Genomic DNA, 16,790 nt, shown 5'->3' on the forward strand with positions numbered 1-16,790 from the left:
ATTAAACCTATCAACTATAAATTATTATTTTGTTATATAATTTAATATATTTAATTTAAATATTTTTATAAATATGTTCAATTAACAAAATAATATTTAGTTGAAGATTTAGTCAAGTTAACAATTTTTTTTCAGTGTACCTGAATTTTAGCGATGATAATTAATATTTTTAACTACAGTTTGACGAGGAATTGTATGGCTAAAATTTAGGTATGATAATTAAATTTTAGGTTGCAATATGAGACAGCTAAAATTTAGCTATAGTTGTTAATTTTTTTTTTTTTTTTTTTTCGTATAGGAGGTTTAAGAAGCTCTTATAGGGCGTAAATTTCGGGAATACTTAAGAAAATAAATGAAAGAATTTCTTATAAACACAAAGTTACATTACAAAAATAAATACTTTTAACTTGACTTTATCGACTTTGCATCGCTCAAAGCATTATACGTTACCTGCACTTTTCCCCGGGGTGTCTTTAACTTTAATCCTCTTCGCCATGCCGTTAACGTAGCATGGAAATTGACGGATTACGACGTCCTAAGCTGCATCCGTACTGCATAATAATCGAGCTCTCGATAAAAACCTGTTGAATTCATCCCCGATCCCATGGCGAGAAACTGCTCGGCGCATATCTTATATAGAAGAAAGAATTCGCGCAATAGACAGCTAGATAAAGAAGAGACAGAGAGAGAAGAGACCTGGTGTCATCAAATTTTCACCAAGAAAGAATCGATCCGAAGTGGGTCAAAGAAAAATACACGGACGAGAAGAAGTAGCTTAGGAGAGACCTCGGAAAAGAAAGCAGAAAGTTCCATGCACAATAATTTATCCAGCTCCCTTTCTTTCATTAGAGACACGATTCAGGGTTCAGGAAACCCCAGACACGTCCGTCTAAATTTCGCGTTCGTCGAATCTTGTTACATCTAAGACCCGTTCTACAATATGTCGTATGTCGCAGTCTGATGTCGGAACGTAAGCGATGGTTCAATGAGGAAATTTTGTTTTCCAAAAAGAAATTTTGTTTTCGAAAAGGAAATTTTCTCATTGAACCATCTTACGTTCCGACATCCGATTGCAACATACGACTTATTGTAGAATGGGTCTTAGGTCTACTCTAAGTCGTATGTCGCAGTCGGATGTCGGAACGTAAGCGATGGTCCAATGAGAATAGTATATTGTGTATCAAGTGCGGAAATCCCCCGCACTCGTGACCAATTGTCAATCCGCACGTGATACACATACTATTTTGTATTACAAGTGCAGGCAAAGTGGCTTTGTGCGCGTTTTTTGTGCGCGAAATAGTCGATCGCACGCCGCCATCTTGCGGCGGCACGGTGCGGGAATAGCCGTGTTCAATACATTGCCTACGGCTTCAGCCATGGACAATGATTTTGAACGCGGCTCAGCCGTAGGCAATGGCTTTGAATGCGGCTTATTCACTCACCGCGTCGTCCGCTAGATGGCGGCGTGGGAAATCGGCCGCTTTCCGCACAGAAAACACGCACACAAAGTGCCACTTTGCCTGCACGTGTAATACAAAATTTCTTTTTGGAAAACAAAATTTCTTCATAGTAGGACCATCGATATAAGCGATTGTCGAATAAGGAAATTTTGTTTTCGAAAAAGAAATCTTTTCATTGAACCATCGCTTACGTTCCGATATACGACTTACTGTAGATCTGGCCTTATTCCCGTCCCCGGGAAAACCGACTTGGCCGAGGCGCGACTTGGGTTTTCGCGAATTAATCGGGCGAAATCTAATTTGCCCGCGCGAGCTTTGCATGCCAAATTGGATGGCCATCAACGCGTGCCGATGTCGCGCGAAATCCGTCGTCGAGACGACGCGCGCGCGTTTCCTCTCATCTCCATAAATTGATATGCACTTCTGCGGCCGCCCCGTAGGTATATAACGTTACGTACGTACGAGTTGTCGCCCCGTAAACGCGCCAACTCGTTTAACTCCTCCATCCTCTCGTTGTGTACCGTTTATATATATACGAAGAATATTTTGTCACTTTAATACATTTTTTCCTCGACCGGAGATAGAGACAACGCGGCGGCTTTGTAATAATAATTTGCATCAAATGCTTTTTTGCACGTGGTACACCGTGTGTGGCTTCAAACGCGCTTTATATAGAGGTAACAATTTTTTTCAAATATTTTCCGCCGCGAATGTATTTTCTAAACCGTGTTTTGGAGAGTTTTTATTTATTCCGGGGGTTTTTTTAGGTCGAGATATATATATATATTCTAAGTTTAAAATTTATATACAACTTTTATATTGACGCGTAATTGCGAGTTTAATACTGTGAAACACGAATCGGGCATGTATGTGGAATGTGAAGCAGTAATTAGGAGTAACTCTCTCGTCTTGTGTATTATTCTTAGTTGTGAAATCGAATAATAATAGTACATTCGCGATTCAGACAGAACGCGATTATTTTATGTCCCAGTTTATCTTGTTAGCATCGTTGTGTTATTAATTCTAGAGCCGCGCTTTCGAGTTTCTCTCAAGTATTGCTAAAACATTTCTACTTTCTGGCATTCACAGAAATCATGAATATATGAAAAATGCAATATTTTTTAATAAGAATTATTCATCTGTTTGTTTGCACGCTTATATTCGAATCTTGCGCGAGCAACATTTTTAGAAAATTTCTGTGACTTTAATATTCCCATACACTGGAAAAAAATAATTAAATTGATAAATATTTATTTCAATACTGCCTAATCAATGATTTATTTGAAACAAATATTTGATCTGTTTTTAGAAAAATTTTCTTTTACCAAATAAATGATTTATTAGGCAGCATTGAAATAAATATTTATTCGAATTCAATAAATTTTGTTTTCAGTGTACATCCAAATTACTTCGATATAGTGCAAGAAAAATATATAAAATAACCAGATCAAATAAATAATAAAAAAAATTCTAAAAACTAAAGATAAAAAATATATATAGATCTACATTTTGATGAAATGATAAATTTGCTTGCATTAAATCGCCAAGAGAAATCCATCCAATTTATATTCGAGAGGAATACAATTAGAAGGTGAAATTTTAACAAGGATTTTGATGAAATTCTAACAGCATTTGTCGCGAAATGTTGCCCGCGACTTTCAACGAAGCGATGTCAACGTAACTTCATTCTTCGGCTCCTATAAGATGGAGCTCATTATCACGAGCTTATATTCCGACTTTATGGATGAGGATGGAGAATTATCGGGTCGCATAAAAAAGATACCTCTTCCTTCTTTAATGTCGATCCTGATGAGATGCCGAATCGTAATATCCGAATGATTTCGGACTTTTTGACAGCGAAGCCCTTTTTCGCGCGATTCATCTTTCATTTCCCGCATCTTTTGCACAGTTTGCTGTTATTTAAATAAAATTATATAGATGAAACTTTGGCATCATCTTATCTTTATATAGATAATAAAAATATGTATCATCTATATCTGCATCTTAAAGATGAAAAAAAAGTATTATCTTTACTAAATTATCTAAAATAATTTTTAAATAATTCTGATTAAAAATTTATAAATAAAAATAGGAACACATATTTTTTATATCTTTTTTATAATTTACTTTTTTTTATAACTGTATTTATATAAGCAGTCTTGAAAATTATTATCTAGATGAATTGCCATATAATTTTATCTAGATATATTTAAAACAAAATCATTTTCATCTTATCCAAGATGAATTTTCATATTTTTATCTCATTTTTATCTAGCTAATTTTAAAATCATTTAAGCACAACACTGCTTTTGCATCATCATTCTTAGGGAAAGTATAAATTCGGCCTCGTATCGATTTCCTTGCCGCGTTCTTCGGTTTATTCGCTCCTTCCATTAAGAAATCGGGAAAGTTATGGATTATTCGAACGTTGAATATCGAGGAGAATGAAAGCGAGACAGCAACCTCGGACTCTGATAAGCGACCGAAATAACTGCAATTTTCTCGGAGATGTGTGGGGCTACAGTAAGTGCTCCACTTTTCTATCAGATGACAATTGAGTGACAGGTGCTCTTTCGGCATTTTGGGTTCAATTTTTTGACTTAACGAAATGATTTTTTTAGTCAGACTCCGCAGAGTTAGAGTTGTCAAAAAATAATTTTTAATCACAAATGATGACGTTGCCAAGTTGTTTCTCTCACTATGGGTCCTTCAGGTCCAGCAGACTCAATGAAAAAAATTCCCTGACTTTTACAGATTTTCTAAAACCAGAAATTAATTTTTTCCCTGATTTTTTAGTATTACTTTTTCCAAATATATAAATCAATTAAATGTCAAATCATGAAATTTTGAGATATTTTTGTTAACAATGAAAAGAAAATTTAAAAAAAAATACAAAAATTTAAATCAATTACAATTTGCATTATGTACGATAATCAAATTTTATTTTTAATATATTTTCACAAATTATAATACATATATTTTAATATATTTAATGATATCTAATATTACAACAAAACTTTTAAACGAAACATTTTTAATAAAATTAATGTATTAAATTTTTAATTAAAAAATGAATTAAAATGAAGTTCTTGAACAATATTATAATTTTTGAGCAATATTATATTTTGAAATATATAAAACATTGAAATAAAATAGCACGACGAGGAAAATATAAATTAACGAACACGCTAGATGAATCGATTTTTGACAACACAGAAAATTAGCATTTATTTAATAAAAAATGTCAAATTATTGAGTCAAATGTAGAATAATGTGAAAAAGTCCAGATAAATAGTAAAATTCTCTCACTTTTCCCTGACAATTCCAGATTTATAAAATTCCCTGACAATGCCCGGTTTTCTAGATTTCCTTGACTGATTTGCTAGACACCCTGGTCTTCAGGTATGTTCTTCGACAAAAGATTTCGAGATAAGAAATCGTTGCTAAGAAATACGTAACACTCTGAAATGTGAAAAGTTGGAAAAGTTCTGAAAGAGGACACGTTGCGACAGACTCGCTTCGATAGTTTCGCCGAGGGAGAATCGATATCAAATTTGTCTCGATGACAATGTTATTAAAATTTGTTTCGGTTAAAAGTTTGCCGCTTCCTTTCTCATTAAAGATATCACACCGGCTTCAAGTTGATACAGGACAAAAAGACATTGAAAATTAGACATGTTTTCTTTATACTATCTATTTTGTCGCTTTATTTTCGAGACAGCTGTAACGATTACTTAGAAGCTGCGCAGAAAGAATTTTTTCTTAGGACAATATGGTATAGGAAAAATTTTATGAGTTTCTCTGATTAAATATTTTACCACGATAAAAATATTTAAAAATATTTAATATTTATCACAATAAGATATAAAATATTCAGTTTATTTTATTATGTACACATACTGAAAAAAATTATTTAATTATTCAAATAAATATTTTCTTTCAATACTATTTTATACATCATTTTTTGAAACTAATTTGAAACAATATTGATCTGCTGTGAAAAATATTTATTTGATATAAGAAATTCTTTTTCAAAACAGATAAATATTTATTTGTTTCAAACAAATGTGTAAATGGAACTATTTAAGTAAATATTTATTTGAGTTCAATAGTTTTTCTTTTTCAGGGTAGTAAATTATTGTATTGTGGTAGGTATTAATATAATTTTTTATTGCGATAAATATTAATCAGAGAAACTCGTATAAAATTCTTCACGAGAAAAATGGACTACATTACTAAATTTTATCTATGATAAGTAATATTTTTTAGTTATAGTTTAACGAAAAAATGATAAACTTTTAGGCCTGAAAACTAATCCATTGTCCCATGATAAATTCTAAGAGAAAATTCTCTCTGTGTAATGTCGAATATATAAAATTCTAAAAGTCACGATACAAATAAATCGATAAGACTTGACCTGGAAAAAAAATATATTTGCCGAGGCCGAAAAACTCTATACCGTTAAATATTATCGCAAATAGCAGCAGCGAGATTTCCGTATCTCTCTACGTATATCTATACATATATAGTTTCGCTCGTTCTCTGCATTATAGGCGATTCGATACGCTGTCGTCCTGAATCTTTAAAGCGTTACATGTCGATTTGTGTCAAGTGGCTTATAAATGGAAAGTAACGCGCGTACTATACACTCGCACTCGCTCAATGGCAGATTTATCGATAGGCGGTCGCTTAGGGTCCTTAACTCTCGAGGGGCTTTCACAAATCATTCTGTGAATTTACAATTGTTCCATAGGATGACATTTTGGCTGAGAGAGAAAATTGATTCAATACTCGATGGAATTCAGCGAGAGATTTCATTAATGTTCGATTTATTTTAATTTAAGAAAGGAATTATATACATATTATTTGGAAAAAATAATCGAAATATATCGCATATTAATCACACGGGCTCAAATTTCAAAATTATATCAATATACATGGAATTTAATCTGACGAGGTTTCGCATCAAAGAGCCATTGCATAAAGACATTATCATATAACACAGAATATCGTCTCTTAAATAATTTTCCTTTCTCAATTAACGGTTTAATTATATTATGATAAATTATTATGATAGTATTATATATTCTGCACGGCATTGTTCACATTTGCTTTGAATGAATATTGGGTTAACTGGTGTCCCATTCGCCAATCGATAACTACAAAGAATAAACTTTTGGTTATAAAATTAAATTATTGGGTTTAAAATAATTGGCAAACGATTTCTAGAAATGATGCAAAATAACATGATTAATGTCGAAATAATAGTAATCATTTTATCTCGCTAAATTTTCTCTCTCTTCTGAAATACAAATATCACTCAAACAAATTTTCTTTGAGAAAGATAAGATTTGTAATTTATATTCTCTTAGAATATCTAAACATCTCTAATATAAATATTTTCAAGCGAAAGAGGTTTCCCTTTTACTACACTTTTCCTCAAAAGAGATTTTGCAAATACTACAAATTAATACATTCGTATTATTTTTAGAAGAGTCTTGAAAGTTTAAGAAAATATTCCTTTACACTGGCGAAACGATTTATTTTGCACAGAAAGAATACAAGTATTAAATCAACACTTATATACTGATATAATCTTATAAGAATATGCTAAATTAAAAATTTTAACAACAGTACAGTTTTATTTCAATATTATATATCTGAAGAATATAATAAAATATGTTATTTTATGCGAAGATTAGTTGTTTTTCTTTTTCATTTAAGAAAATTCTTAAATAATAAGATTAATATTTTCCTTGGTTGAATTATATAAATTTTGATTTGACACTTTTGTTGTGTACACTGAGGAAAAAGTTGTTAACTAAACCGTTCAATTAATTACTATTTTGTTAATTGAACATATATAAGTAAAATTTAAATTAAATACAGCATATGAAATCTAACATGAAACGTGTTTTGACTTAAATACTTATATGTTCAATTAACAAAATAATATATAATTGAACGATTTAGTCAAGTTAACAATTTTTTTCTCACAATCAGTATATATACGAGTACATATAAGTGTTGATTTGACACTTCCTTTTTTTCTGTGTGTCAACGATCGGCGTTTCTTCTTAAGGGGATGCTGATCATGACTGTTTTACCGACTTTGAGGTCAAGGGTTCTTTTTATTGGCTATACAGATTGAAAAAGTCTTCTCCACAATTAAAGTACTGATATTAATGATACGAGGAGTCCTGTAATTTCGTATAAAAAAACAATAAAAGTCACAAAATTACAGTTTTTTATCGGCTTTTTGCATCATCTCATAACAATAGTTATTTAATACAAAAGTTCTGCAGTTTATTTGTGCACAAAATATGGCGCTCCCAATAGAGATGACATGAAAGAATTTCATGTCATCAGTACTTTCATGGGGGAGGATTTTTCAATCTGTATATTCAATAAAAAGTGAACCTAACCTAACTTAAAGTCGGTAAAACAGAACAATGGCAGCATCCACTTAAATAAACTGTCATATCATTTTAACGCGCGAAGAGAAACAAACGGGTGGAAAAAAATCCGGCAAAAAAAACCGTGCAGGGTTTTTGCGTTCGAACGTCAATTTAATCGCGCAAAAGCGAAAGTCGGTGGACCGGTGGGGCTGGTCCATGTCATCGGGAGGATGCTGGCGTGCGTCTATCCGCGGGAAAACTTCGAGGTGAAAACCGTGGCTGTACGGCTTCATCATGGAAAATCGTCCAAGAGGAAGTCCAAATCCAATATAAAGGAAAAACTTCCCTCGGTCACCACGAAGGCGGAATGCAGCAACGAGCGAGTAGGACACGAGGTAAGGTTCTGCTCGATGCACTTTTCGCTCTGATGCCTGCATCGGAAAGAGTGAGAGAGAGAGGGAAGAGGTTTACACATTATGAATAAATACGTAAAAGTTTGTGCAAACGCGTCGGCGATATTCTATGACAACGATAGTGCATTATTAAAACTTACTAGAAACGTATATAATTTAATATGACAAGAAACGTTCAAGTTTTCAACGTTTTGTATACGTTACGTACGATGCTATTGCAATTAAGAAAATTTCATGGGTATAATACGAAAAAATTATATTTAGCTACTAATAAATAGCTAATGTTAACTAATATTTTGAAGCTATTTAATAGTCTATGTAACTTTGTTTAATAGTTTAATTCTCTATTAAATTATAATTATATTAGTTGGAGAAAATTTAGCTGTGATAGCTATAAAAATTTTTTTCCATAAACGCTGCATCAAAAATTGTTTTATATTTGAAACAATTATATGCATAGTTATCAATTTGTGCATCATTTAAGAAAGGAAAACATAGTATTAACTATTAGCTAAATATAATAGCTGATTAATATTTTTTAGCTACATATTTAATAGTGTCTATTAAATTACAATTATATTAGTTGGAGAAAATTTAGCTGTGATAGCTATAAAAATTTTTTTCATAAACGCTGCATCAAAAATTGTTCAAAAATATTTTTTATATTTAATAGTTTAACAGGAAACTCTCCGTTAAATTAAAAATATATAATTAGAGAAAATATTCGGGAAAATTTAGCTACGGTAGAGAGAGGAAAAGAGAAAACGTTTGAAAGTTTTTATTCCATTCCAGGTTAAATGAATGTAGTACATGTATATGCCTAAAATGTTGCAGTTTTTATTTGAACGATATCGTATAAACATTTCATACCGTAATTATCTCCCTCTTGTACTTTACTTTAGTAATACTTATAACTTTCATCAGTGTACTACATATTGCATAAAACGTATAATCCTGTATAATGAGACAACAAGCTCGTCCTTTATATGTGCTCAAGTCTAATTTTCCACACTTATCTTCTTATTTCGCTTCATAAAACGTTAGCGCGTTTTATTTTTATTGCAAGAAGAGTATGCAAGCAAAAAGATACATTTTAAACAAAAACGTTCGTACAGCAGTAGTTACTCCTCACATTTCGTTAATTTTCTTATGCATTTATAGCGAAAAAAACGCTAATTTTTTTATCTAACAATTACGACGGAAAAATATTTTCCTCGGTTCGAGAGACATATAATATATATTTAATACGAGGTGAGGTGCGAAATACGCGCGTACAGAAATTTTTTTTATACCTAATGAAGAAATCGAAATTACGCTTACATCAATTTCGCGAATGAATGCGCCCGAAAAGAAAAGAAACAAACTGTCGATTACGTTACGGCTTCTTTCGCGCTACCTGTTCTCAGGCTCTTGGAAATTAATTTCGCAAGGGGATCGTCCAGGCGGGATCATCCCTCGAGGATTATCCGCTCCTACAAGAATCCGTTTCTATGAGAAATTTCTTTTTCGTCTACGTGTTCCCACGGGGGAACATCTTTTCGCAACTTTTCCGCCCATTCACGCATGAAAACCGATTCGATATTTTATGCCCGAGATTATATAATATAATACTACTCTTCCCTACGAATGTGACGAGCAACTGGTTATTGATCAATAGTCGAGATTTTGGCGCGTTCTGAAGGATATTCGCGCTCCCTATTGTAATTTTTCTCCTATTCAAGGTATTACTACACATTAAATTAAGGTTGGCTAATAACTAGTTAATAAGTTGATAACTTTTAACTTAGCTTAGTTAAGTTAAAATGTATTAATTGTTAACTTCAACTAGTTATTTTTGATCTTACACTTATTAACTTTTTACCTAACAATAAGTTAATTTTTTTTGTCTGAATATCATTATTATTGTTTTTTTTATAAATTATAATCGTATTATTTTTATGTTTATTTGTCATTAATTGTAATTAGCAAAAAATATATTTCTGTATAAAAAGCAAAATTATTTATTTTTTATTATAAATTTTAAAAGATTTAACAAACAAAATTCTAATTTAATATAAGTAATGTTTTGAAAAATTAAATTAAATTTTAATTAACTTTTAATTTAACTTCAGTGAATTTAATCTTAACTTAACTTTAACGGAGTTAATTTTTTATTCATGCAACTTTTAATTTAACTAAACTTATAAGCAACTAATTTTAACTTAATTAACTTAGTTTAAAAAAAATCATTAACTTACTCAACTCTGCTATACATTAAATACTGTACACAAAAAGAAGGTTTAACTTTTCATGCCTAAATTTTAGCCGTGAAAATAAATATTTTTAAGCTGGAAATTTTCTGTTACATTATAGTTAAAAATATTAATTATCACAGAGGTAAAATTTAGACATGGCAACTAAATTTTAGATGTAACACAGGAACTAGGAACATCTAAAATTTAGCTACGGTAGCTAATATCTTTTTCGTGTAAATGACATTATGTTTCAAAATTTGCTAATGCAAATATGTACTTGTAAATTGGGAAAAATATACTTAAGAAATAAATAAGATTTTTTTTTACTTTAAAGATGTAATCATATCAATAAGTCCATTTTAACTAAAATATATTTGAAAAAAGCTTGAATGCACAAAAATATTTTATTGAAATATTATTGAAATATATTCATAAAAAGAGTGCATCTAGACACAGGTGTGACCCAGAAAACAAAATGTTAATTTTTATGGTTAAAAAATAAAACAACGGATAGGTATATCAATACATTTCAATCAAAGAGTATTTAAAGAAGAAGAAAAAAAAATGTAAATTTGAACGTGTATAAAACGTGATTAATGAAACACAATATTTATTGAAAAGAGAAGATGAGGCATTATTGAAAGATTCGCATAAAGGGCGTATCTAAACACACACGTAACCCAGAAAACTAAACTATTTATTTTTCCGATTTAAAGAGAAACGTATATAATGGATATATCTCACGTAGTCCCGCATTCTGCTGCATCATAACGGGATAAATGAAATTGAATGGGATCCGCGTCTCCGGCTGTCTCGGGGAAAAGCGAGAGAGAGAGACTCTCTTTCCATTTCTCCTGGCGATCGCGATACGTCGCGACATTTAACATTTAACACTTCTGTGTGTCTCTCGCCGTTTTTGCTTAACATTCTCCTCTCGCGCTTTCGAAACAATTAACTCTGTCATATGTACGTGCGGAATGAAAAGAGGCGCGGAAGCCGGAACGGAACGCGATGCTCCGCTCTCTGGAGTCGCCGAAGGCGGTCGTATTATCTTCCTCGTTTCACGGCGCTATTGTTATTGTGTCTCGCGATGATACTTTCGTTCGCGTATAGCTGCCGGCTGCCTTCGAAACCACCGCCTTGATTCGCGCCTCCGCTCCGGAGAACGTGATTGCGCCGGAGAATTCTACCGGATGAAGATTAATTTTTTACGGTAACGCATGTTATTGTCCGCAGTTATCTCTCTCTTCTCGATATATAGGGATTATACGTGCGCAGAGAGAATTTTCTCGTAAAATTTACCCTCAAAATCATGGTAATCGTCGTATAATATATTATACGAATAACAACAACAATATTAACAACAATAACAACAACAATATTAACACAACAATAACAACAACAACAATATTAACAATAATAATAACAATAACAATAAATAATATAACAATAATAATAAAAAGAATAATAACAACAATAACAACGTAGAATTTACTCACAAAATCATGGTAATCGTCGTACAATATATACGAATAATAACAATAACAATATTAACAACAATAATAACAATAATAATAAAAGGAATAAGAATAACAACAGTAACAGTAACAACAGTAATAATAATAATAATAATATTATAATCTAATTATAGTAATAATTATAATCAGATTACTTACTAAATAATTTAGTAACTAACAGCACATCAACCAAATAAGGCTTTTTAAGATAATTTAGTACTAATTATCAAACTATTTAGTATTATCACCAAACTATTTGATAATAAGTACTACATAATTCAGTTGGTTCAATTAAACGCAAAATTTGCTCTTTTAAAATATTTATAATTATTATCAAACTTTTATTCCAAATTTATATCAAATTATACAAAAATTTTATTCTTATTATTATAATTAATAATAATCAAATATTTAAAAAAAAGTATTACTAAATACATCTCATAAGTTTATCTATGCAGAATCTTTTTCAGTGTATATGATATTGGAAGAATTTTAAATATTAACCTCATTAAACACATTTAAATATATTTTATATATTTATTTAAATATTATATTTATTATATAATAAATATAATATTAAATATTAAAATAAGTGCAAAAAAATATAAATATAAAAAATAATGAATATAATAAATATTTTATTACAGTAAACATTAATATTTTTATTATAAGTAATAAATATATTAATCAGAAAAACTCTTCTAAAATTCTCTCTGTGTGAATATGTCGGACATCTCTTATTCATTTTTTCCGAATATTGTGATTATAAATACGAGTATTACTTGAATCGTACAAGAGACGTCAGAACTTTGGATCTCGTGTCCAGAATAATTTCGAGTATGTCTGTCTTGAAAAGGTATAAGATAATATGAATAATATCCGCATTTTTCGTATGCAAAACACGCGTTCCTCGCGTACCACGTATTCTTTTCTTTTATATACGAAATATGGCGAAAACAATTCAGAATTTTGAGAAGGTAGATGTTACTCGGACTAAATTAATAAGTGATAAATCGAAAAATTAATCTGGTTTTATTTCGAAATAATTTCATTAAAATTCGTAATTCCTTTATTTATTTCCTCCATTAAATTATAGGAACTACCTTGTTTTGTATCTTATTACGTTGCTTCATAACAATGAAGCGAATATACTCTCGACGCTGCTAATCTAATTTTTGAATGAGAGAGAGAGAGAGAGAGAGAGAAAAATAGAGAGACGGATAATTCGTTTAAAAATTATTCCCGTCAAAAAATTTTTTTTAATTTGTTTTTTCTATTTATTTTGCGCTTTGCAAAAATACAAAAATAAAATTTAAAAAAAATATATATGAGAGAGATACACATATATACGAGCTTATCTCATCTCCGCGAGAAAATGCAATTTTATTTGAATTATCGTTGTTAAAAAAAAAAAAAATAGAAAAAGGTTAAATAAAACGAAAGAGAAAATCCACGCCGAGATATTCTCTCTTTACACTAGTCGTCGATCGGTTTTGCGCGACCGCAGCAAGTCGATCGTGAAATACCTCCGCGATATTTTCATCTTTGCCGCGCCTTCGTTTGTGACACGCGGTTTATTTTGCGCCGTTGACCGCACTTTCATTGACGTACGAAGGTTACGCGGAGTCCTTGTCGGCGGTGGAATTCGAAGGGCCGGCCTTGGGATTCTACCTGGTATCGGCCGGTCCTCCTCCGTATCCTCCAGATGCTGCTGGAGAGATGAAACAAAAAGAGCCGTGAACGCGCATCATTCGGTCCGGCGATCTTTCCTCTCGCGAAACGCGTTTCTCGCTGTTTATACACAGGGTGTCCCGAAATTCGCGGATCATCTATTCATAGCGAATTTTTAGGATCATTCGGAGATGATTTTTCCTCGGTGAAAATGCAGAGTGTCCACGCAGAGAAAATTTTCTCTTAGAATTTACCCGAAAAATCTTGGAACAGTATGATATTGGAAGAATTTTATAAGAGTTTTTCTGATTATATTTACCACAATAAATAGATTAATATCTACCACAATGAGATATAAAATATATTTGATTAATTTTGCTATGTACATAGTAAAAATTTTTATTGTGATATTAATATTATTTATATTAATATTTAATTATTGTGGTATTAATATTTTTATTTAATATATTTTTATTGTGGTAAATTAATATTAATATTAATATTTTTTTATTGTGGTAAACATTAATCAGAGGAACTCTTATAAAATTCTTCTAATACCATATTGTCCCATGATTTTCAGGGTAAATTCTCAAAGAAAATTCTCTGTATAGCGGTCATAGAATCTGGAAACCGGGTATTGTCAGGGAATTTTATAAATCTGGAATTGTCAGGGAATAATTAGGAAATTTTACTATTTATCTGGATTTTTTCACATTACTCTACATTTGTCTGAATAATTTGAAATTTTTTATTAAATAAATATGAAATAAATAAATATAAAAACTTTTATTAAATAAATATAAACTTTTCCTCGACTCTCAGCACGCTAATTTTCTGTGTTGTTAAAATTCGATTCATCTACAGCGTGTTTGTCAATTTATATTTTCATCGTCGTGTTATTTTATTTCAATGTATTATATATTTCAAAATATGTTATAACATTGCTCAAGAATTATAATATTGTTCAAGAACTTTATTTTAATTCATTTTTTTATTAAAAATGAATACATTAATTTTTTATTAAAAGTGTTTAATTTAAAAGTTTTGTTGTGATATTAGATACCATTAAATATATTAAAATATATGTATTATAATTTATATGAAAATTATATATTTGGAAAAAATAATACTAAAAAGTCAGGGAAAAAATTAGTTTCTGGTCTTGGAAAATCTGAAAAAGTCAGGGAATTTTTTTCATTGAGTCTGCTAGACATCCTGAAATTGAGACACCGATAATTTTTGAATTATAAGCAAAAAATTTAAAATAAAAGGTTTTTTTCGCAAACTAAGCTTTGTAATTAGAGAGAATTTTCTCTTAGATTTTATTCTGAAATTCATGGTGATTGTAGAATAATATTGAAAATTTTATAAAAGTTTCTCTCTGATTAATATTTATATCGCAATAAAAATATTAATATCTACCACAATAAGATATAAAATATGTTTGATTTTACTAAAATATATAATAGTAAAATTTTAATAATTTTAAAATATTTTAAAATCTATTAAGTGTTTTAAGTAGAATAAATGCCAAAAAAGTGATAAACATGTACACTTTTTTATATAAATTTTACAACGTAGAATATTTTTTTAAATCCAGTTTAATCGCTCATGATAATTTTAACGTGCAGTATGTAATTTTCGGCTTACAACCAAACATGGTAAAATTTTGTAGTGAATTTTGCAGTAAGATATAACGAAAAATTCTGTCCGTGTAGAAATAAAATATTAACAAAACCACATTCTGCAATTAATTTCAAGAGTTTATTTTAATCGAATTTTAATTTAAGACTTATATTTACAAACAGATACACGATGGCAAAAATTGGGAATATATGTAAAGAATGATCCTCGAGGAAAAATCGTTTCCAAATAATTCTAGGAATGTGCAGGATCAACAGATTTGGGAATTTCGGGATATCTCGTAGATCCCTTTTCTCTACTCAAAGTATTAAGAAAATTTCCAGAGTTCGAAGGAGAAACGAATATTAAAATTAATTGTAAGTGAAAGATGCTTAAGCTATGAAAAAACTTGATCTCGTTCGAGTCGGAAGTGATTTTCATATTTCATATTGCATCGATGTACGAGATATCATTTATATATAGGCAGTATTTAAGTTGGAATTTCGATGAAAGATGAATGAGAGTGAGCGCGATATTTATTTGCTTCTCAGATCTCCCGATTGAAATTCTTTATATTTCTTCTCTCTTTGTAAGAGATACGAAAGATTCTTATTTCTCGTCAATATAGTATATTTCGATATATTCGACAGATTACGCGAGCATGTTTTTTCAAATTTTTATTTGCTTTTAAATTCTTTAAATTTTACATATGAATTTCGTCATACATGTTTTTTTTAAATATTTTCATAAAAAATAAAATATATATTTTTTTTTCAATATTATTTCCATCGAAAAAAAAATATAATATTTTATCCGAGAACATAGCAATATAATCCTTCCAAACTTCGACCCGCGCATCTGTCACGTGACGCGCGCGTTTCGCGCGCAGGCACTCAAATATTGCGAAAGGTCAAGGAACAATAATGAAGGGCTTTGATCGAAAAGCCGGCGTAATTAAAGCGCGATAATTAATCGGTCGATTCGGCGCGGCGTTCTACGTCGTCATCGTTGTTTTACCTCGACATACACCGATGCATTCGTATATGTGCTTATGTGCATTTATCTTGTTGTTTCAGTTAGCAGTGGGCGGGGGTGGTGCTGTGCTGCTGCTCAGCGAGCTTGAAAGCATGGCAGCCAGGCAGCAGCGGGAAATCGCTCAGCAAAGGCGCCTCCTGGAGCAGAAAGAGGCCCGCTTAGCCGTGCTTCGAGGCGCACAGGTGAGTCCATTTCCGATCGTCCATGAAAAACAACAAAATATCAGCTACCAGGGTTGGGCAGATCTGTATCTTCAAGTAGAGATACGTATTTAAATGTGTATTTTATTTAAATACAGTATTTAAATACCGAATACTCGAGTATTTTGAATTTTGCAATTAATTGTTTTATTTAAATGTATCTTGTATTTAAATCTATTTATGTAATTACATATATATCTATGTATCTTCAAGTAGAGATACGTATTTAAATGTGTATT

General features: G+C 30.7%; 1 protein-coding gene across 6 annotated transcripts in view; it reads left to right on the forward strand.

The window, feature by feature from the left end:
• The window catches only part of LOC114944082 (uncharacterized), a 118,620-nt gene that overhangs the window by 71,261 nt on the left and 30,569 nt on the right, over positions 1-16,790 (forward strand). For 3 of the 6 annotated variants that reach the window (XM_085482281.1, XM_085482280.1, XM_085482282.1), the window contains one exon: positions 16,393-16,533. In XM_085482281.1, coding sequence (XP_085338407.1) covers positions 16,393-16,533 — 141 coding nt within the window. Of the gene's footprint in view, positions 1-7,896; positions 8,254-16,392; positions 16,534-16,790 lie in introns of those variants that run through there. The other 3 variants (XM_085482278.1, XM_029319825.2, XM_085482279.1) reach the window with 3 other exon arrangements.

The sequence above is a fragment of the Nylanderia fulva genome, unplaced genomic scaffold, assembly GCF_048542155.1.
Source record: "Nylanderia fulva isolate GAGA-0341 unplaced genomic scaffold, ASM4854215v1 Scaffold20, whole genome shotgun sequence".
NCBI classification, from domain to species: Eukaryota; Metazoa; Arthropoda; class Insecta; order Hymenoptera; family Formicidae; genus Nylanderia; species Nylanderia fulva.